This window comes from Mirounga angustirostris, unplaced genomic scaffold, assembly GCF_029215605.1.
Source record: "Mirounga angustirostris isolate CCGP_5_RB_7025 unplaced genomic scaffold, mMirAng1.0.hap1 SCAF_10, whole genome shotgun sequence".
NCBI lineage: Eukaryota > Metazoa > Chordata > Mammalia > Carnivora > Phocidae > Mirounga > Mirounga angustirostris.
Window position 1 is genome coordinate 76,259,994 of NW_026991718.1, and position 21,280 is coordinate 76,281,273.

Consider the following 21,280-nt stretch of genomic DNA (forward strand, 5'->3'; position numbering starts at 1 on the left):
GTTGTAGCATGTGACAGGATTTCCTTTCAAGGCTGAATAACATTCTGTTGTATGAATATACCACATTTTGCTTATTCATTCATCTCTTGAGGGACCTTGGGTTGCTTCCACATCTTAGCTACTGGGAATAACACTACCTAATGAACATGGGTGTATAAATGCCTCTTTGAAGCCCTGTTTTCAATTCTTTGGCATATATAGCCATATATAGGGTTGCTGGATCATATGGTAGTTCTATTTTTAATTTTTTGAGGAACGGCCATGCTGTTTTCCATAGCAGCTGCACAATTTTACATTCCAAACAACAGCCCAAGAGGGTTCCAGTTTCTCCACATTCTCATCAACACTTGTTATTTTCTGGTTTTGGTTTTGGTTTTGTTTTAGTAGCCAACATAATGGGTATATGGTGGTATCTCATCATCGTTTTGATTTGCATTGCTTTAATGATTTGTGAGGTTGAGCATTTTTCATGTGCTTATTGGCCATTTGTATATCTTCTTTGGGACAATGTCTATTCAAATATTTTGTCCATTTCTGAATTGATTATTTGTTGTTGAGTTTTAGGAGCTCTCTACACATTCTGGATATTAATCCTTTATCAGATATTTGCAAATATTTCCCCCATTCTGTGGATTGCCTTTTTACTCTGTTAATAGTGTCTTCTGATGCACAAATTTTTTGCATTTTCAGGAAGTCTAATTTGTCTATTTTTGTTGTTGTTGCCTGTGTCTTTGGTTTCATATCTGAGAAATTATCACCAAATCCAATGTCCTGAAGCTTTTGTCCTGTTTTATTTAAAAACATTTTTTTTAAGATTATTTATTTATTTATTTTAGAGAGAGAGAGAGAGCATGCACACGTGCCGGGGAGGGGCAGAGGGAGAGGGACAAGCAGACTCCCTGCTGAGGAGAGCCCCATGGAGGGCTGGATCCCAGGACCCTGAGATCATGACCTGAGTCGAAGTCAGACGCTTAACCAACTGAGCCACCCTGGCAACCCCTTGCCCTGTTTTATTTTAAGGATTTTATAGTTTTAGTTCTTATATTTAGGACTTTGACCCATTTTGGGTTTTTTGTATATAATGTTGGGTAAGGGTCCAACTTTATTCTTTTGCATGTGGATATCCAGTTTCCCAGCACCTTTTGTTGAAAAGACTGTCCTTTCCCCATTGAATGGTTTTGGCATTTGTCAAAATCGTTTGACCACATATGTGAGGGCATATTTCTGGGCTCTCTGTTCTAGTTCATTGGTCTGTATGTCTGCCTTTCAGATATATTACTTTTTAAATGAAATAAAAAAACTGAAGTGGAAAAGTATCTGCATGACAAACAGCCAAGCATTTATGAAAGAAGTGCTAGGGTTCTGCTTGCGAAGAAACTCCATGAACCCTGGGCAGCAGGGGCAACAGTGCTGGGGGAGGAGTGGCTGAAAAGGGCCCCCAAAGTACATGTTATTGAAGGCTATAGAGCGAACCTGGCTACAGAGGCAGGAGGGCAGGCTCATCAATTATCCTCTAAGACAACCATGAAGAGGAGGAGCTCAGAAACCTTACTTTGGAGGGAGAAAGGGACAAAGAGAAAGAAAAACTGGGAGGGGCAGGAGAGAGTGACAAGGTGAGAGAATCCCCCAAACCTGTAAGGCCAGCCACTCCTTCCTTGCTCCTTCTAGCTTCTCTCAGCATCTCCCCCATTTCTTTTTTTTTTATTTTAATTTTATTTTTTTAATTTTTAAAAATATTTTATTTATTCATTTGACAGAGAAAGACACAGCGAGAGAGGGAACACAAGCAGGGGGAGTGGGAGAGGGAGAAGCAGGCTTCCCACGGAGCAGGGAGCCCGACGTGGGGCTCGATCCCGGGACCCTGGGATCATGACCTGAGCCCCTGGGATCATGACCTGAGCAGAAGGCAGACGCTTAACGACTGAGCCACCCAGGCGCCCTTCCCCCATTTCTTATCTGGATGGCTCCCTAGCTCTTAGAGTCCTTTGATCTTCTCAATTTCAGTAACTATTCCTTATACCCACGTTACCAATAAAGACAAAAGTTACCAATGCAGGTCAGTTCTTAGCATGCCTGGAAGAACCATCGGATAGGGTCTTTGGGGATTTCCCCGAGAGACCCCAAAAGAAAGACAGAGAGGATGGAATGCTCTGCCTGATGCTACCTCCTCATTCTTTCTACTACAGATACCCAGCTGTGGCCACCAATGATTTGAGAAAAATTAGTGACCAAGCAAAACTATTGAGGAAATACTGTCAACTAAATTACCTGAAAATTGGATGAGTTCTTGCTGTAGCCTGAGTGCTTCCCCTTTGATTTCTGTTGGATTTCCTTTTAAGATCTTATCTTATTATTTCCTTGGGCACTTAGGATGGAAGATTGGGGTGAACTGAAGAGTCAGATGCCTGGGTGTAATTTGCTATCTTCAAATCAGAACCCTATCATTCTGTTTCATTTTTGTGTATCTCACAGGTGAAAACATAGGGTCACCTTGTTGTACATTGCATTTTCTTATGCTCTGTGAAATAGAAATGACATACAGTAAACTGCATATATATAAATAGTACAGTTTGGTGAATTTTGACATATGAATACACCGTGAAACCATTTTCCCCAATCAGGATAATGAAGATATACATTGCCCTGCAGTTCATCATGCACCTTGGTTAAGCCCTTCCTTTCCTCCCCCTTTCGCCCCTTTATCCTTAGACAAGCACTAGCCAGGACTTTCTGTACTATAGATTAGTTGTCATTTTCTAGAATTCTCTATTGTATATGATTACATGGTTATACATAATACAGTATTTATATATTTAAATATATAGAATAAATTGTAATATAGTGGGATTTTAAATTGTATATAAATGGACTACATAAATGGACTCATCTGTATGTATCTTTTGTTGTCTGACTTCTTTCACTCAGCACATGTATTTTGAGATTGCTTCATGTTATTGCATGGAACATGTTTGTTACTTTTAATTGTTTAGTAATTTTATCTAATTTTATTTTTTTAAATTTTATCTTATTTAAAAAAAAATATTTTATTTTATTTATTTGACAGAGAGGGAGAGAAAGGGAGAGAGAACACAAGCAGAGGGAGCGGCAGGCAGACGGAGAGGGAGAAGCAGGCCTCCCGCGGAGCAGGGAGCCCGCTGTGGGGCTTGATCCCAAGACCTGGGATCATGACCTGAGCCAGGCAGACTGTGAGATCACAACCTGAGCTGAAGGCAGATGCTTAACTGACTGAGCCACTCAGGCACCCCCACATAATGTCTTCTGATCCATAAGCATAGTATGTCTCTCTCCATATTAGGTCTTTAAAATTTTCTGATTATTATCATTAATTGATAAAGCATACTCTTTAATCCCCATCACCTATTTCATCCATCCCCCAACCGTCTGGTAATCATCGGTTTGTTCTCTATAGTTAAGAGTCTGATTCTTGGTTTCTCCCTCTTTCTCTTTTTTAACCTTTGCTCATTTTTTGTTTGTTTCTTAAATTCCACATATGAGTGAAATCATATGGTATTCATCTTTCTCTGACTGGCTTATTTCTGCTAGCATTCTGTTAGCATTATAGTCTCTTGCTCTATCCATGTTGTTGCAAATGGCAAGATTTCAGTCTTTTCTTATGGCATATATCTATCATCTATCTATCTATCTATCTATCTATCTATCTATCTATCTCACATCTTCTTTATCCATTCATCTGTCGATGGACACTTGGGCTGCTTCCATAATTTGGCTATTGTAAATAATTGTAATATTGTAAATAATTCTGCAATAAACACAGGGGTGCATGTATCCCTTTGAATTAGTGTTTTTGTATTTTGGGGGTAAATACCCAGTAGTGTGATTCCTGGGTAATAGGATAATAGGATAGTTCTATTTTTAACTTTCTGAGGAACTTCCATACTGTTTTCCACAGTGGCGGCACAAGTTTGCACAAGTGTTCCTATTTTTCCACATCCTCACCAACGCTTTGTTGTTTTTTAAATTTAATTAATTAATTAATTTTTAATTTTTTAATTTATATTTTTATTTTTTTGTTGTTCTTTGATATTATTATTTTAAGAATTTTTTGGTGTATAGGTTTTATACTCTTTCATCAAGTTTATTGCTAAATGTTTTATATTTCTGATGCTATTATCAATAGTATTTTTAAAATTTCAATTTCTAATTGTTTAATGTCAGTAGATAGAAATACAATTGATTTTTAAAAATAGATTTTATTTTTTAGAGCAATTTTAGGTTTATAGAAAAATGATGCAGAAAGTAACAGTTCCCATATACCTCCACCCCTTACCCTCTTTCCCCTATTATTTTTTTAAAGATTTATTTATTTGAGAGAGAAAGAGTACGTGTGCCCATGCACAAGTGGGGGGAGGGACAGATGGAGAGAATCTTCAAGCAGACTCCCTGGTAATCAGGGAGACTGACTCAACTTGAGGCTAAATCCCACGAGCCATGAGATCATGACCTGAGCCAAAATCACTAAAGGGACACTTAACCAACTGAGCCATCCAGGAGCCCCTTCCCCTATTATTAACATTTTGTTTTAGTGTGGTACATTTGTTATAATTTATGAACCAATATTGATACATTGTTATTAACTAAGGTCTGTAGCTTATACCAGGGTTCACTGTTTTGTACATCCTGTGGGTTTTGATAAATACATAATGTCATATAATCACCATTACTGTATCATACAGAATAGTTTAATGGCCCTAAAAAATCACATATGTTCCACCTATTCATTCCTCCCTCCTCCTGAATCCCTGGCAACCTGATCTTTTTACTGTTTGGTTTTGCCTTTTACAGATAATGTCATATAGTTGGAACCATAGAGCATGTAGCCTTTTCAGACTGGCTTCTCTCACTTAGTGTTAGGCATTTAAGTTTCCTCTATGTGTTTCTGTGGCTTGATAGCTCATTTCTTCTTATTGTTAAATGATATTCCATTGTTTCAATGTACCACAGTTTGTTTATCCGTTCATCTATTGAAGGGTATTTTAGTTGCTTTCAATTTTTGGCAATTATGAACAAAGCTGGTATAAACATTCATATGCAGCTTTTTGTGTAAATGTGATTTCAACTCATTTGGGTAAATACCTAGGAGTGTGATTGGTGGATGGTGAACCTATGCTTTTTTGTTAAAAACCACCAAACTTCATTCCAAAGTGGCTGTACTATTTTTTTTAAAGATTTTATTTATTTATTTGAGAGAGAGAACGAGAGAGAGGGAAAGCATGAGAGGGGGAGGGTCAGAGGGAGAAGCAGACTCCCTGCCGAGCAGGGAGCCCGATGCGGGACTCGATCCCTGGACTCCAGGATCATGACCTGAGCCAAAGGCAGTCGCTTAACCAACTGAGCCACCCAGGCGCCCCTATTTTTTTTTTTTTTAAAGATTTTATTTATTTGAGAGAGAGAGAGCACAAGCGGGGGGAGTGGCAGGCAGAGCGAGAAGCAGGCTCCCTGCTGAGCAAGCAGCTGATGTGGGGCTCGATCCGAGGACCCTGGGATCATGACCTGAGCCAAAGGCAGACGCTTAACCTACTGAGCCACCCAGGTGTCCTGTGGCTGTACTATTTTACATTCCCACCAGTAATGAATGAGAATTCCTGTTGCTGCGCATACTCACCAGCATTTGTTGTCAGTGTTTTGGACTTTAGCTGTTTTAATAGCTGTATATGGCATCTCATTACTGTTTTAATTTGCAATTCCCTAATGACACGTGATGTTGAGCATCTTTTCACATGCTTATTTGCTACTTGTATATCTTCTTGGTGAGGTGTTTGTTCAGATCTTTTGCCCATTTTTAATTTTTTTTTTTAGTTTTAAGAATTCTTTGTATATTTTAATTAATTAATTAATTTTTAAAGATTTATTTATTTATTATTTTAGAGAGACAGTGAGCAGGGGGAGGCGCAGAGAGAGAGGGAGAGAATCCTGAAGCAGACTTCCCACTGAGCATAGAGCCCAACACGGGGCTCAATCCCAGGACCCCAAGATCATGACCTGAGCTGAAATCCAGAGTTGGCTGCCTAACCGACTGACCCACCCAGGCACCCCTATTTATTTATTTTTTAAGTAGGCTCTATGCCCAGTGTGGGGCCCAAGATGGGGCCCGAACTCACCACTCCAAGATCAAGACCTGAGCTGAGATCAAGAGTCAGATGCTTAACCCACTGAGACATCCAGGTGTCCCAAGAATTCTTTGTATATTGTAGATACAAGCTCTTTATTACATACGTATTTCAAAAATATCTTCTCCTAGTCTGTGGCTTGTCTTTCCATTCTGTTAATACAATTGATTTTTCAGTATTGACCTTGTATCCTGCCACCTTACTAAACTCATTTTTTCTTAGGATTTCTTAGAATTTTCTATGTAGATGATCAAGTCAACTGAGAATAAAGACAGTTCTACTTCTTCCTTTCTCTTTTTTTTTTAAGAGGGGGGAGGGGCAGAGGGAGAGAGAGATTTTTTTTTTTTTTTTTTGAGAGAGAGAATATTAAGCGGACTCCACACCCAGCCTGGAGCCCCATGTGGGGCTCTATGTCACTACCCTGAGATCATGACCTGAGCTGAAATCAAGCTAATGCTTAACCAATTGAGCCACCCAGGTGCCCCTCCTTCTTCCCTTCTAATTCATATGCCTTTCATTTCTCTTTATTGCCTTATTGCATGGGTAGACCTTTAGAACAATGTTGAATGAAAGGGGTGAGAATGACATTTTTGCACTGATCTCGAGATTAGGGAGAAAGCATTTTGCTATGATATATGTTACTGTAGATTTTTTATAGATGCCCTTTATCAAACTGAGAAAGTTCCCTTTATTTTACATCAATGGGGGTTTTATCCTAAATGGATGGTAGATTTTGTCAAGTACTTTTTCTGCATCTAATGTGATGATCATATGATTTTTCTATTAATGTGATGAATTACAGTTATCTATTTTTGAATGTTCAAGCAGCCTTGCATTCTTGGAATAAGCCGCACTTAGTTGTGGTATGTTAGTCTTTAAAAAATAATGTTGGATTCAATTTGCTAAAATTTTGTTAAGAATTCTTACATCTTTGGGGCGCCTGCATGGTTCAGTTGGTTAAGTGTCTGCCTTTGGCTCAGGTCATGATCCCAGGGTCCCAGGATTGAGCCCCACATCGGGCTCCCTGCTCAGTGGGGAGTCTACTTCTCCTTCCTCTGCCCCTTCCCCTGCTTGTGCTCTCTCTCTCTCAAATAAATAAATACAATCTTTAGAAAAAAAGAATTCTTGCATCTTTTATGAAAGATATTGGCCTATAGTTTTCTTTTATTATAATATCTTTGTCTGGTTTGGTATTAGGATAATGCTGGTCTCGTAGAATGAGTTAGGAAGTATTTCTTCGGTTTCAACTTTTCAGAAGAGTTTGTATAGAGTTGATGATGTTTATTCCTTAAATATTGGTAGAGTTAACCAGTGAAGCCATCTGGACTTTGAGTTTTCTTTGTGGGAAAGTTTGTATCCACAAATTCAGTTTCTTTAACATAGAGCTTTTTCTTTTTTTCTTTTTTTAAAGGTCTTATTTATTTATGTGACAGAGAGAGACAGTGAGAGAGGGAACACAAGCAGGGGGAGTGGGAGAGGGAGAAGCAGGCCTCCTGCTGAGCAGGGAGCCCAGTATGGGGCTCAATCCCAGGACCCTGAGATCATGACGCGAGCCGAAGGCAGTCACTCAACCGACTGAGCCACCCAGGTGTCCCGAGCTTTTTCTTTTTTAAAAAGAAAAACAATTTCTTTTTTGTAGAGCTATTTAGGTTATTTTTTTTCTTGAGCAAGTTCTGTTTATATCTTTCAAGGAATCTGTGCATTTTATCTGACTTGTAGAATCTATTGACAAAAAGTTGTTCATTATGTAATGTCATTTTCCTTTTAACATCTGTAGTATCTGTAGTGATGTCTACTCTCACATTCTTGATACTGGTAATGGGTGTCTTCTCTCTTTTTCCCTCATCCGTCTGGCTAGAGGTTTATCTATTTTACTGATTTTCTCAAAGAACCAGTTTTTGGTTTCATTGATTTTTTTTTATTATGTTATGTTGAATCACCATACATTACATCATTAGTTTTTGATGTAGTGTTCCATGATTCATTGTTTGCGTATAACACCCAGTGCTCCATGCAGTACGTGCCCTCCTTAATACCCATCCCCAGGCTAACCCATCCCCCAACCCCCCTCCCCTCTAGAACCCTCAGTTTGTTTCTCAGAGCCCATAGTCTCTCATGGTTCATCTCCCCCTCTGATTTCCGCCCCCCCCTTCACTTTTCCCTTCCTACTATCTTCTTCTTCTTCTTCTTCTTTTTTTTTTTTTAACATATAATATATTATTTGTTTCAGAGGTACAGGTCTGAGATTCATCAGTCTTACACAATTCACAGTGCTCACCATAGCACATCTCCTCCCCAATGTCTATCACCCAGCCACCCCATCCCTCCCACCCCCACCACTCCAGCAACCCTCAGTTTGTTTCATTGACTTTTTTCAGTGGTTTTTACATTATTAAAAGATAACAAAAGGGCACCTGCGTGGCTCAGTCAGTTAAACTTCTGCCTTCAGCTCTGGTCATGATCTTGGGGTCCTAGGATTGAGCCCCACCCATATCGGGCTCCCTGCTCAGCAGGGAGTCTGCTTCTCCATCTCCCTCTCCCTCTGCTCCTCCCCCCTGCTCATGCTCTCTCTCTGTCTCTCAAATAAATAAATAAATAAATCTTTAAAAAAAAAAGGTAACAACAACAACAAACAAAGAAGAATATGTGACAGAGACATATGTGGTCTCTGAAGCCTAAAATATTTTCTATTTGGCTTTTTATAGAAAAAGTTTATTGACTCCTGCTCTCGACCTGGATGACTGCATAATTATAGATGTTTTCCCTTCATGCCTAGATACTCAACAAATCTGCCTGGAAATAAGAGAAATGAGGCAGAAAAAGGCTAATGATCACTTAAATGTAAGTGCCATAGGGTGCACTTAGGTTGCAAAGCAGCCTGAATTCTGTTCCTCTGGTGATGTGAGCAGATGGGAGGGTAGGGAAGGGGTAAATGGGAGAGGAGGTGGTAAGTATTCTGGGAATAGGACTCACTAGGATTCAGTAGTGGCCTGAAGAATGTTAAGGGGACTTACCTGGCCTCTTATTTCATCAGCAGTAAAATGAAGGTGATGCTGGTGTAGTCCCCATAGGGGCAATGGAGGTGGGGAAGGTGGCCAGACTTGGGGAGGTGTGGGAAAATCGAACAGAGAGGATTTGTTCATGGACTGGATGTGTGGTGAGAGAGAGAGAAAGGAGTCTAGGATGAACCCTGGATTTTGGCCTGAGTGCGTGGAAGGATGGAGTTGTTGCTGAGATGGGGAGAGTAGCAGGAGTGGGCAGTGAGGATCAAGAGTTAGGTGGTTGTGCCTCTTGAGTTTGAAGTTAGCCTATTTTTTCCATTGCCTTGGTTTCTACTAACCCTCAGCACTGTGTGACATCTCTCTGGTAAAAGGCCCCCAGTGGACTCCATTCCCACCTCACACCTAGCCCACACTCAGCCCTTTCCAAGGTTTTGCTCCACTGAAGTTTCACCCATCTCTTTTCTCATGTCTTTTCCTCCCCTGGGTATTTTTTTCCCATCTACCAGGACACATTTTTGGTATTTCCACACATAGGGTAGGTTTACTCTTTCTGCAGGAGATTTTAGACCATCTTGGGCTGCTGTGTTTTCTCACAACAAAGGCAAGTGGCAGAAATGAGGGAGTCAGTGCCTGGAGTTAGTGTTTATTTTTCTATTTACTGATAATTTGAAGTTGGACATTTTCTGTCTTTTGGGTATGCTGAGGGTGTGAGTCTTGTGTTGTTTTATATGTTGCTTTTGTTGTTCTATTTTTTGTTTTTGTGAAGATATTTTAGAGAAGTAGGTTTTATGGGGCTGCCATTACCTAATGTTATGGGTTGAATTGTATCCCCCTTCCTAAATTTATATGTTGATGCCCTCACGCACAGTACCTCAGAATGTGGCTCTGTTTGGCCTGTCTTTACAGAGGCAATCAAGTTACAGCGAAGTTCTTAGGGTGGGTCCCAAGCCCGTATGACTTGTATCCTCATAAGAAGAGGAGATTTGGACACAGATACACATGGAGGAAAGATAATGTGAAGATGTAGGGAGAAGACAATCATTTATAAGCCAAGAAGAGAGGCCTTAGTAAGAACCAACCCTGCTGACACCTTGATCTTGGACTTCTAGCCTCCAGAACTATAAAATAATAGATTTCTATTATTTAAGCACACCTCCCCTTATTTTGTGGTGCTTTTTATGGCAGTCCCAGTAAGCTAAGATGCCTGAGTCACTCAGAATTCTAATATATAACTTTTTGTGTAACTTTTTGTCCCCTAAAGGTCTCTTCAGTCCCTGACTGCATACAGTGCATGAGCCTAAGGGCTAAAGGCAGGGCTGGCTACATAATTTGTGGGATTCAGTGCAAAATAAAAATGTGGGGAAGAATGTACAGTTAAATGTGCTATAATAAAAAGATTTTACCTTTAAAAATAGTTATGTTTATAAAACATAATAGGGGAAACAGTGATATACATGTGACAACATCAACTTTTGTTATATGTTATAATCATATATATATATATATTTTAGATTTTAGATATTTTAGATATGTTATAATCATATATATATATATATTTTAGATTTCATTTATTTATTTGAGAGAGAGAGAGAGAGAGCATGAGTGGGGGTTAGGGAGAGGGAGAAGCAGACTCCCCACTGAGCAGGGAGCCTGAGGCGGGGCTCAATCCCAGAACCCTGGGATCATGACCTGAGCTGCAGACGCTTAACCGACTGAGCCTCCCAGGTGCCCCAGAGTTATAATCATATATAATACAATAAATAACAATACTTTCCTAATGCAATATCTTGATTTAGCGTAAGATTTTTCTGACTACCCTAGCTACTTCCAATTCACTTAAGCTGATGTGTGTGTGTGTGTGTGTGTGTATAATTTTTAAGTAATCTCCACATCCAACATGGGGCTCAAACTCACAGCCCCAAGATCAAGAGTCACATACTCCACCGACTGAGCCAGCCAGGTGCCGCTCACTTAAGTTGATTTAGTTGATTTTTCTGTCATGCACAACTTAAGAGTCCTGGTTAATATCCTACCATCTTCAGGCTGCAGTGCACACAAGATGGAGGAGGGTACTGCAGAGCCGAAGGGGTGGGTGGAAAGCCTGTTTCCTCCGGGTGGCCAGTGGCCCCTTCTCGTCCCTCTCCACAGACACCAGGCCCTGCCCCCTCCCCCTGTAGAACTGCCCTCCATCTTGCTTCCTGGTGTGACTTCATAGACCTTCTGGTTCCGCAGTATCCTGGAGCTCGAGGCAGTTATGGCTGAAGGATTTCAGGAGAGATACAGACTATGGCAAAGAAGAGAGGAGCAGAGACCCTCTTCTTTGTTCTCTTCCTGGACTGTTGGCAAGGTACAGAGCTCTACCCTCTCAAAGGTCCTATCACAAGTGTAGTGTGGCAGATACCGAAGTAAGAGACTCCCTGTGAACCTAAATCAGGAGGGAGATGGTGTTCTCCTCCCGCAGGTGGAATGGTGAATGCGGGATTTCTCCCCACCTCCACCTTCCTTACCTCCCTGAATCCACTGTAGGGACTTCTTGCTCGGAAGTGGGTAACTTTAACATTTTTCCTGACTGAAGCTTTCTCAGAGGACCTCTGTAGGAGGGTAGCCCACAGGCACACTGAGCTTTTTGTTACAAAATTTTTCAAACATATACAAAAGTAGAAAGTAGTATGAACCTCTATGCACTAATTAGGCCAATCTTGTTTCATCTATCCCCTCATACACACACACACACACACACACACACATTTTAAATAACAGCTTTGTTGAGATATAATTCACATAACATAAAATTCACCCTTTTAAGTATATAATTCAGTGGTTTTTAGTATATTCACAGAGTTGTGAATCAGCACTGCTTAATTTAATTTAACTTAATTTTTTAAAGATTTTATTTATTTATTTGTCAGAGAGAGAGAGAGCACAAGCAGGGGGAGCGGCGGGCAGAAAGAGAAGCAGACTCCCCGCTGAGCAAGGAGCCCGATGCGGGGCTCCATCCCAGGACTCTGGAATCATGACCTGAGCTGAAGGCAGATGCTCAACTGACTGAGCCACCCAGGCGCCCCAACACTGCTTAATTCTAGAACATTTTCACCACTCCATAAAGCACTATCACACTCACCAGCTGTCACGCCCCATTCCCTCTTTCCCACAGTCCCTGGCAACCACTAATGTACTGACTGCTCTCCGGAGTTGTCTCTTCTGGATATTTCCCATATGGAATCATACAACGTGTGATCTTTTGTGACTGGCTTCTTTTTTTTTTTTTTTTTAAAGATTTTATTTATTTATTTGAGAGAGAGAATGAGAGACAGAAAGCACGAGAGGGAAGAGGGTCAGAGGGAGAGGCAGACCCCTGCTGAGCAGGGAGCCCGATGCGGGACTGGATCCCGGGACTCCAGGATCATGACCTGAGCCGAAGGCAGTCGCTTAACCGACTGAACCACCCAGGCGCCCTTGTGACTGGCTTCTTTCATGTAACAGGTTTCATGTTCAGCCACCCTGTAGCCTGTATCAGTACTTCAGTCCTTTCTGTGGCCCAACAGTATTCCCTTGTATGCATAATGCCACAGTTCGTCAATCCATTTATCAGTTGGCGGACATTTGGGTTGTTCCCACTTTTTAGCTATCTGAATCATGCCGTTATGAACATTTTAGGAATGTAGATTTTTCAAAGTGAACATTAGATTTACATCCTCTATTTTTAGGGTTTTACTGCATTTGGAACCACTTTTGCTATTGACTAAACCAGTTGGCCGACAGCATTCTGGCACATTGTCTCAGTGTAAAGATACTGGGCCTGTGGAGCAAAGCAAAAAGGACGGGAGGTACATTATACAAACCATACAAATCAAAACATTATATAAATGTCAGGGGTGACATCAGGACAAGGGGAGAATGTGACTATTCTTTGTCAGGGCACTTTAAAAACCAAAGCATTTTTGTGAACAAACGTTCTACTGCCTGGGCTTACTTCCACTTCCACTGTATGGATTCTTAATGATTCACTAATGTCTCAGCAAAAGAGAAATTTTATTTCTTTCATTTACCAAAAAGCCGTCAGAACTGGAAGCATTGTCTGTGTACTATTAACTACCTGATTACCAGTTTTCCTGTAGAGTGGAAAGCTGCCATGAGCACACATTACTCACGTTTACGCAGATTTTCTGTCAGGAAACCGAGTGAGACTCGGCATTGCCACTGCTTGTAAGTTCAAATTCTTGCCCATACTTTATGAATGCGGTGGCACTCAGTAGGTGGGTGTTATGGCCCTAACAACCCTTCATGAGGAGATAGGTATCTCTTCCTTGGTGGTTTGCCCACTCCCCTGGGGCTGGAGAAAGGGCTGGCCTTGACCTAGAATCAAGACATCACAACATCCGTAAAGAGAAAAGCCTGAAATATAGTTCAAAATTCCACAAGTTGCTACAGTTTTTTTTTTTTTTCGTTTAGCACAGTCAATCCATATCCTTGACGTGGCCACATGAGTGTCAGCAGAAGGCTTGAAGTCAGTCCATGGCTGACTAGGGGAGTCCTAGGGGAGACTGTTGACCCAGTGCTTTTCCATTTATACCTTCATTTTTGTATTCGTCAGTGACAACATCAGGAATTCCTTGTGCTTATCAAACAGATCAGGTAGGGGTGGCCTGAGGCCCTCCAAGCCCCCTCCAAACGTAGACCCTAGTGTGGATTAGTGCAGAGTATGCAGCAGTTTTGTTCTCTGCCCTCCAAAACAAGAAGGCATCCCATTTCCAAGATGGTCAAAGTCGTGGCTTGTTGGCATCATTTCTTATGGAGGGGAAAGTGTTTGTTGAGAAGACACTGAGATGTGTGTCCACCTGTCTTTTTGCTCCCCTCCAACACTGATCACTGAGCATAACCATCCAGTGTTCCTTCTTGCCATTCATAGTAGATACTAACACTGGGATGTGATAAGGGGAGACACTTTTCCATCTACAGATGACGTCAACACATTTCATCTCAGCCCCTCCTCACAGGCCTCTTGTGGTTGGCACCTTTCCCACCAGTGTCAGGTGGGAAAACCAAATCCCTCAGAACTTTACTGCCCAAGATCACAAGGCACTCAGAAGGTGGACTAGAACCCAAGTCCAGTGCTCTTCCTCCTAGAGCAGGTGAGGTGCGTGATGCTCCTCTCAAAACACCATGTAAAAAAGTATTGATTTAAAAAGATTTCATGTAGATCCAATGAATGATTTAATCACAGCTAAGGTTTATTTTCCCCACAGGTTCGAATACTGGATTTTCATCAAGTTCAAAAAATTGGGATGAAGGTTTGTCTAAACTATTCGGTAAGTAATCTCCTCATGTGAAGCGTCCATGCTGTTTTGAAGAATCTCACGCTTTTCCAGGGTTGTCTCTCAGATAATCCGATGCTTTGGTGGGAGGGAAAGTGCTTGTCTTGAGGCTAGAACCAGTTCTTTGAAGTGTCAGAGTCCCAGGAATTTAGGCAAAGTATAGAAGATAGATACTTGGAAAGGATTCTGCTCCTCAGAGAGGGGTCCATGCAGCAGAACAGGGCCACCATGTGGGAGTTATTGCAAGTGCTGAGTCAGACCCCACCTTAGACCAGCTGCATCACAACTGCCTGACAAGGTGCCCGGGAGATTTCTGCAGTGGTGGGATGGTGAGGCCCTGAGGCTGAGATAAACCTTCTCCCCAGGTCCTTAGTCCTAGTTGAGCATGAGAATCCCCTGGGAAGATTGTTAAAAAGAGACAGATCTTCTTCCCCTCTCTCCACCACCCCAGTGATCAGATTCCTTAGTGTGGGATGATTCTGCCCTGAGACTTTTTGCCCAGAGAAATCTCTCCTCTCTGGTGTTGTTATGTGGGTTAGGAGTAGACACTGAGGGTTACATCTTGTCTGAGAAAGAGCTCTCAGGAGTGTGAACACTGATGCTTCCCTCTGGGTTAGGACGTGTTGGATGTTCTGATCACAGAGCTATGCCTGCCAATCCTGCTTGGAAGGGGGATATCTCTCTACACAGGACATGGACCTTTTTTCCAGGAGCTGCCCATGTTGGGAATTCTGGGTTTGCCCTTCCTCCACGTGTGCTATTAAAGAGGCTCCAGTAAATCTGCACTGAGTGTCTGGCTGATTGAATGATGGGTAGGTTACCATGATTGAATGAGTGAAGGGATGCAGATAGCTCTTGCAGCCCCCTTACTGTGCTTCCAGGAATTCTTACCCGGGAATCAGAAGACTTTTGTCCTTCTTGCAGGAGCCCCATGTCTCTGAATCCCATTCCACATGTGTGGAAGGGGAGTGAGTGAGTGTGAAGATGGGTGTCTGCTTTGGGGTTTGGGAGGATCCCATCATCCCCCAAAGGCCTACTGACCTGCCCAGCGCCATGTCCGTGTTGGCCTTGGCATTGGTGGGCCACCAATAAACTTTCCAGGTTCTCTCTGAGCAACAATTCAGGATCCTGTAGATCAACACATCTATCAGGGAAGCGGCTAGTAATGAGAACTCATCATCTTACTTGTAATTCTGATAGCTGATTTTTTGGTGTTGCTATCATAAGCACCTATTTATCCAAGTGAGTAGACCACCCACCAATGTACCAACAGCCCTTGAAAAAGGAGTCTGAATAAATACTGTATTAATGGAATTCATGATGATTTTCTGTGGCTTAGCAAAGTAAACCTAGAAGGAGAAAATGAAACTGTTGTCCCCCAGGGACAGATAGACACTGTCTTTAAAAAAGAAAGAAGGGTGCCTGGGTGGCTCTGTCGGTTAGGTGTCCAACTCTTGGTTTCAGCTCAGGTCATGATCTCAGGGTCATGAGATCGAGCCCCACCTCGGGCTCCATGGTCAGTAGGGAGTCTGCTTGAGATTCTCTCTCTCCCTCTCCCCCCCCATGCTCTCTCTCTCTCTAAATAAATAGATAAAATCTTAAAAAAAATAAAATATAAATAGAGAAAATGATAGATTTCAAAAAATATAACTATGAAAAAGTACTAATAGTTTTATAAAGGAAGAGTTTTCTGAACTTGTAGAATCTGTTATCTATAAGTGCTGAGTCTTTTACCCCTCCCCCAGCCTCCACCCAATTTTTGTAGGTACAGTTTTCACATATAACATTTGTAAATGAATTTTGAAACTCTCTGAGGATAGCCTTGCCCTTTGGGTTTGTCATGTCTTGGCAGTCCTGATGTGACATGGAATTCTCTGGGTCAGTCCCTTTCTCACTCCTGGTTCTTCTCTGAAGCACAGGGAATGTCATGTGGGATCTCGGTGGGGGCTGTCACCTGGCTGCAGCAGCCCTCCCAGGACTACCTCAAAGACTTTTCATAATGCTTGCAGCTCGCTGAGTTAGTGTCCCCAAGAGGCTAGTCCCAGGTTTACTGCATGTCACGTACTAACCCATCAGGGCTGCTGAGATCACGGTGAGCACCAGAGTGTAGGCGAAGGGAGTCTACTGACAGTTAACATCTACATACAGGAGTGACTTTTGAGGTCTCAGTATCATGGTCAGCTGGATCCAGAACTCAGCCTTACCTGGCAGGACCCACTCCTTCTTCTCAGTCTGTTCAGCCTAGTGCCTACCTTCTGGCTTTCTTGGGCTGAGTTAGTTTTCCTCTCCTGTCTGCTCCTGTCCCTTGCCATATTGCTCTGTGCAGCTGTGTCAGTGTGTTTGCTTGTGTCTGTGTGTACTTCTACCTCTCCCACGTGTCTGGATGCCTCAGGGATGCAGACCAGGCAGTGGGTCTCAGTCTGCTTTGTTTTTGTCTTCTTTAAAATATTTAACCATTCAGCGCTGATGATGTATGTCAACCATTATACAGAGTTTCTTTGTACAATTTGGGTTCCAAATGTTTATTTTGGTCCTGTTATTTTGAAGTTGGACCACATTTTACCCCCAAACAGTGCTATATGATTCACAGTGATATCACCTTATGTACCCCTCCCCACATTTATTGATGCACAATTGACATATAACACTGTAAGTTCAGGGTGTAAACATGGTGATTGATACACATATATAATGCAAAATAAAGAACACATAGTGTACCTAATTTCCTCCATCATGTCCCATAATTATTTTTTCTTTATGCTGTGAACATATAAAATCTACTCTCTTAGCAACTTTCAAGTACATAATACAGTATCATTGACTATAATCACAATGTTACACATTGTATCCCCAAAACTTACTCATCTTATAACTGGACCTTTGTAACTTTTGATCAGTATCTCCCCATTTCCCCCACCCCTGACCCCTGGCAATCCACTGTTCTACTTTCTGTTTCTATGAGTTCAGCTTTTTTAGATTCTACATAGAAGTGAGATCATATAGTATTTGTGTTTCTCTGTCTGACTTATTTCATTTAGCATAATGCCCTCAAGGTCTATTTATGTTGTTGCAAAAAACAGGATTTCCTTCTTTCTCATGGATGAATAGTATTATGTAATATATTTTGTAATATTAGGTAATATATATCATCACCTTTTCTTTCCGTTCCTTCACTGATGGACACTTAAATTGTTTCTACATCTTGGCTATTGTGACTAATGCTGCAGTGAACATAGGAATGCAGATAATCTCCTTGAGATCCTGTGTGCATCTCCTTTGGATATATACCCATAGTTGGGACTGCTGGACATATGGTAATTCTATTTTTAATTTTTGGGGGACCTTCCATTCTGTTCCCTTGGGGCCCATACCAGTTTACATTCCCACCAACAGTGCATAAGGGTTCCCTTTCCTCCACATCCCATGAACACTTATTTCTTGTCTTTTTGATGATAGCCATTCTCACAGGTGTAAGAATGTGGTTTTGATTTGCATTTCCTTGATGATAAGTGATGTTGACACCATTTCAAGTATCTGTTGGCCATTTTTATGTCTTCTCTGGAATAATGTCTATCTAATTCTTCTGCCCATTTAAAAGTCATATTGTTTGTTTTTTTGCTATTGGGTTGTATGAGTTCTTTATGTATTTTGGATATTAACCACCTATTAGAGATATGATTTGCAAATACTTTCTTCCATTCTGTAGGTTGCTTTTCATTTTGTTGATTGTTTCTTTTGCTGTATAAAAAAAGCTTTGTAGTTTGATGTCGTTCCACTTGTTTATTTTTGCTTTTGTTTCCTGTGCTTTTGATATTATATCCAAAAAAATTGTTGCCAAGAACTATAGGAAACAAACTGAGCGTTGCTGGAGGGGAGGAGGGTAGGGGGATGGGGTAATTGGGTGTTGGGCATTAAGGAGGGCATTTGAAGTAATGAGCACTAGGTGTTGTATGCAACTGATGAATCACTAAATTCTACCTCTGAAACTAATAATACAGTATATGTTAATTAAATTGAATTTATGTATTTATTTATTTAAAAAGATTTTATTTATTTATTTATTTGAGCAAGAGTGGGAGAGAGAGCAAGCGAGCACATGAGTGGGGGGAGGGGCAGAAGGAGAAGAGAGAATCTCAAGCAGACTCCACATTGAGTCGGTGCTCGATCTCATGACCCTGAGATCATGACCTGAGTGGAAGGGTCGGATGCTCAACCAACTGAGCCATCTAGACTCCTCTTAAATTGAATTTAAATAACAAATTAAAAAAAAGACCAATGTCAAGGAACTTTTCTCTTATGATATCATCTAGGAGTTTTGTGGTTTCAGTTATTCAGTTTTCTCAACACCATTTATTTTTTTTTTATTTTTAAATTTTTTAAATTTATTTATTCATGAACATCAGAGAGAGAGAGAGAGGCAGAGGCAGAGGGAGAGAAGCAGGCTCCCCGCCTAGCAGGGAACCCGATGCGGGACTCGATCCCAGGACCCTGGGATCATGACCTGAGCCGAAGGCAGACACTTAACCATCTGAGCCACCCAGGCACCCCATCAACACCATTTATTAAAGAGACTATCTTTTCCCCATTGAGTATTTTTGGCTCCCTTGTCAAATATGAGTTGACTGTATATGCAAGGTTTATTTTTGGGCTCTCAATTTTGTTCCATTAGTCTATGTGTCTTTTTGTGCCATACAATTTGTATGCTGTGATTGCTATAGCTTTATAGTATAGTTTGAAATCAGGAAGTGTGGTGCCTCCAGCTTTGTTCCTTTCTCAGGATTCCTTTAGCTATTCAGGGTCTTCTGTGGTTCCAAATGAATTTTAGGATTGTTTTTTCTATTTCTGTGAAAAATACCATTGGGATTTTATTTATTTATTTATTTATTTGGAGCGAGAGCGTGTGCGCAGGGGGTAGGGGCAGAGGGAGAGGGAGAGACAGAATCTTTTTTTTTAAATTTTTTATTATTATGTTAATCACCATACATTACATCATTAGTTTTTGATGTAGTGTTCCATGATTCATTGTTTGTGCATAACACCCAGTGCTCCATGCAGAATGTGCCCTCCTCAATACCCATCACCAGGCTAACCCATCCTCCCACCCCCCCCAGAACCCTCAGTTTGTTTTTCAGAGTCCATCGTCTCTCATGGTTCGTCTACCCCTCCGATTTCCCCCCTTTCATTCTTCCCCTCCTGCTATCTTCTTCTTTTTTTTTCTTAACATATATTGCATTATTTGTTTCAGAGGTACAGATCTGAGATTCAACAGTCTTGCACAATTCACAGCGCTTACCATAGCACATACCCTCCCCAATGTCTATCACCCAGCCACCCCATCCCTCCCACCTCACCCCCTACTCCAGCAACCCTCAGTTTGTTTCCTGCGATTAAGAATTCCTCATATCAGTGAGGTCATATGATACATGTCTTTCTCTGATTGACTTATTTCGCTCAGCATAACACCCTCCAGTTCCATCCACGTCATTGTAAATGGCAAGCTCTCATTCCTTTTGATGGCTACATAATATTCCATTGTATATATATACCACCTCTTCTTTATCCATTCATCTGTTGATGGACATCTTGGCTCTTTCCACAGTTTGGCTATTGTGGACATTGCTGCTATAAACATTGGGGTGCACGTACCCCTTCGGATCCCTACTTTTGTCTCTTTGGGGTAAATACCCAGTAGTGCAATTGCTGGATCATATGGTAGCTCTATTTTCAACTTTTTGAGGAACCTCCATACTGTTTTCCAGAGTGGTTGCACCAGTTTACATTCCCACCAACAGTGTAGGAGGGCTCCCCTTGGGAGAGACAGAATCTTAAGCAGCCTCCACCCCCAGCACAGAGCCCGATGGCAGGCTCAATCTCACAACCTTGAGATCATGACCTGAGCCAAAATCAAGACTTGGACGCTTATGGGCGCCTGGGTGGCTCAGTTGGTTAAGCGACTGCCTTCGGCTCAAGTCATGATCCTGGAGTCCCTGGATCGAGTCCCGCATCGGGCTCCCTGCTCGGTGGGGAGTCTGCTTCTCCCTCTGACCCTCCCCCCTCTCATGTGCTTGCTCTCTCTCATTCTCTCTCTCTCAAATAAATAAATAAAATCTTTAGGGCACCTGGGTGGCTCAGTTGGTCAAGTGACTGCCTTCGGCTCAGGTCATGATCCTGGAGTCCCGGGATCGAGTCCCGCATCGGGCTCCCTGCTCGACAGGGAGTCTGCTTCTCCCTCTCCTACTCCCCCCTCTTGTGCTCTTTCTCTCTCTCACTCTCTCTCTCTCAAATAAATAAATAAAATCTTTTTTTAAAAAAAAAAGACTTGGACGCTTAACTGACTGAACCACCCAGGTGCCCCCAAATCTCAATTTTTCAGAAATGATTTAGATAGACCAAAATCTCCTTCCCCAGACAAGGCATTTTAGAGCATAACATTATATATTCATTGCATTTGTATCATTTATTCACTGAATTCATAGACTAATTCTGGTACATACAGAGTAGATATATTAATCACGGACTGCTGATATTAATATGCCTTTCTTGCTTCACTTGAGATGAAATTCTACTGCAAGTGTTTTCCAAAGTTCCATCTGATGAAACAAGAACAGCAGGAAAGTCAATTACAAAGAGAGAAGTGAAAGCAAGCAAGTATACGTCTTTAAAATTATAAGTGCACATGTTTTTAAAGGCCTATGTATTGTATCGTTTGTACTACCCTATCATTTTAACATTCTTAACCCAGGTATATAGGGGCAAAACGAAATTGAGATGTGGAAGAAAAAATTATCTGATATACTCTCTATAACCTTCTACT

General features: G+C 41.4%; 1 protein-coding gene across 2 annotated transcripts in view; it reads left to right on the top strand.

Annotated features, from left to right (window-relative positions):
* Positions 1–11,386: 11,386 nt before the first annotated feature.
* CUNH2orf92 (chromosome unknown C2orf92 homolog) overlaps positions 11,387–21,280 on the top strand; it is a 33,037-nt gene continuing 23,143 nt past the window's right edge. For both annotated transcript variants that reach the window (XM_064572575.1, XM_064572576.1), the window contains exons 1-2: positions 11,387–11,498; positions 14,398–14,460. In XM_064572575.1, coding sequence (XP_064428645.1) covers positions 11,438–11,498; positions 14,398–14,460 — 124 coding nt within the window. In that variant the 5' untranslated portion in view covers positions 11,387–11,437. The remainder of the gene's footprint in view (positions 11,499–14,397; positions 14,461–21,280) is intronic.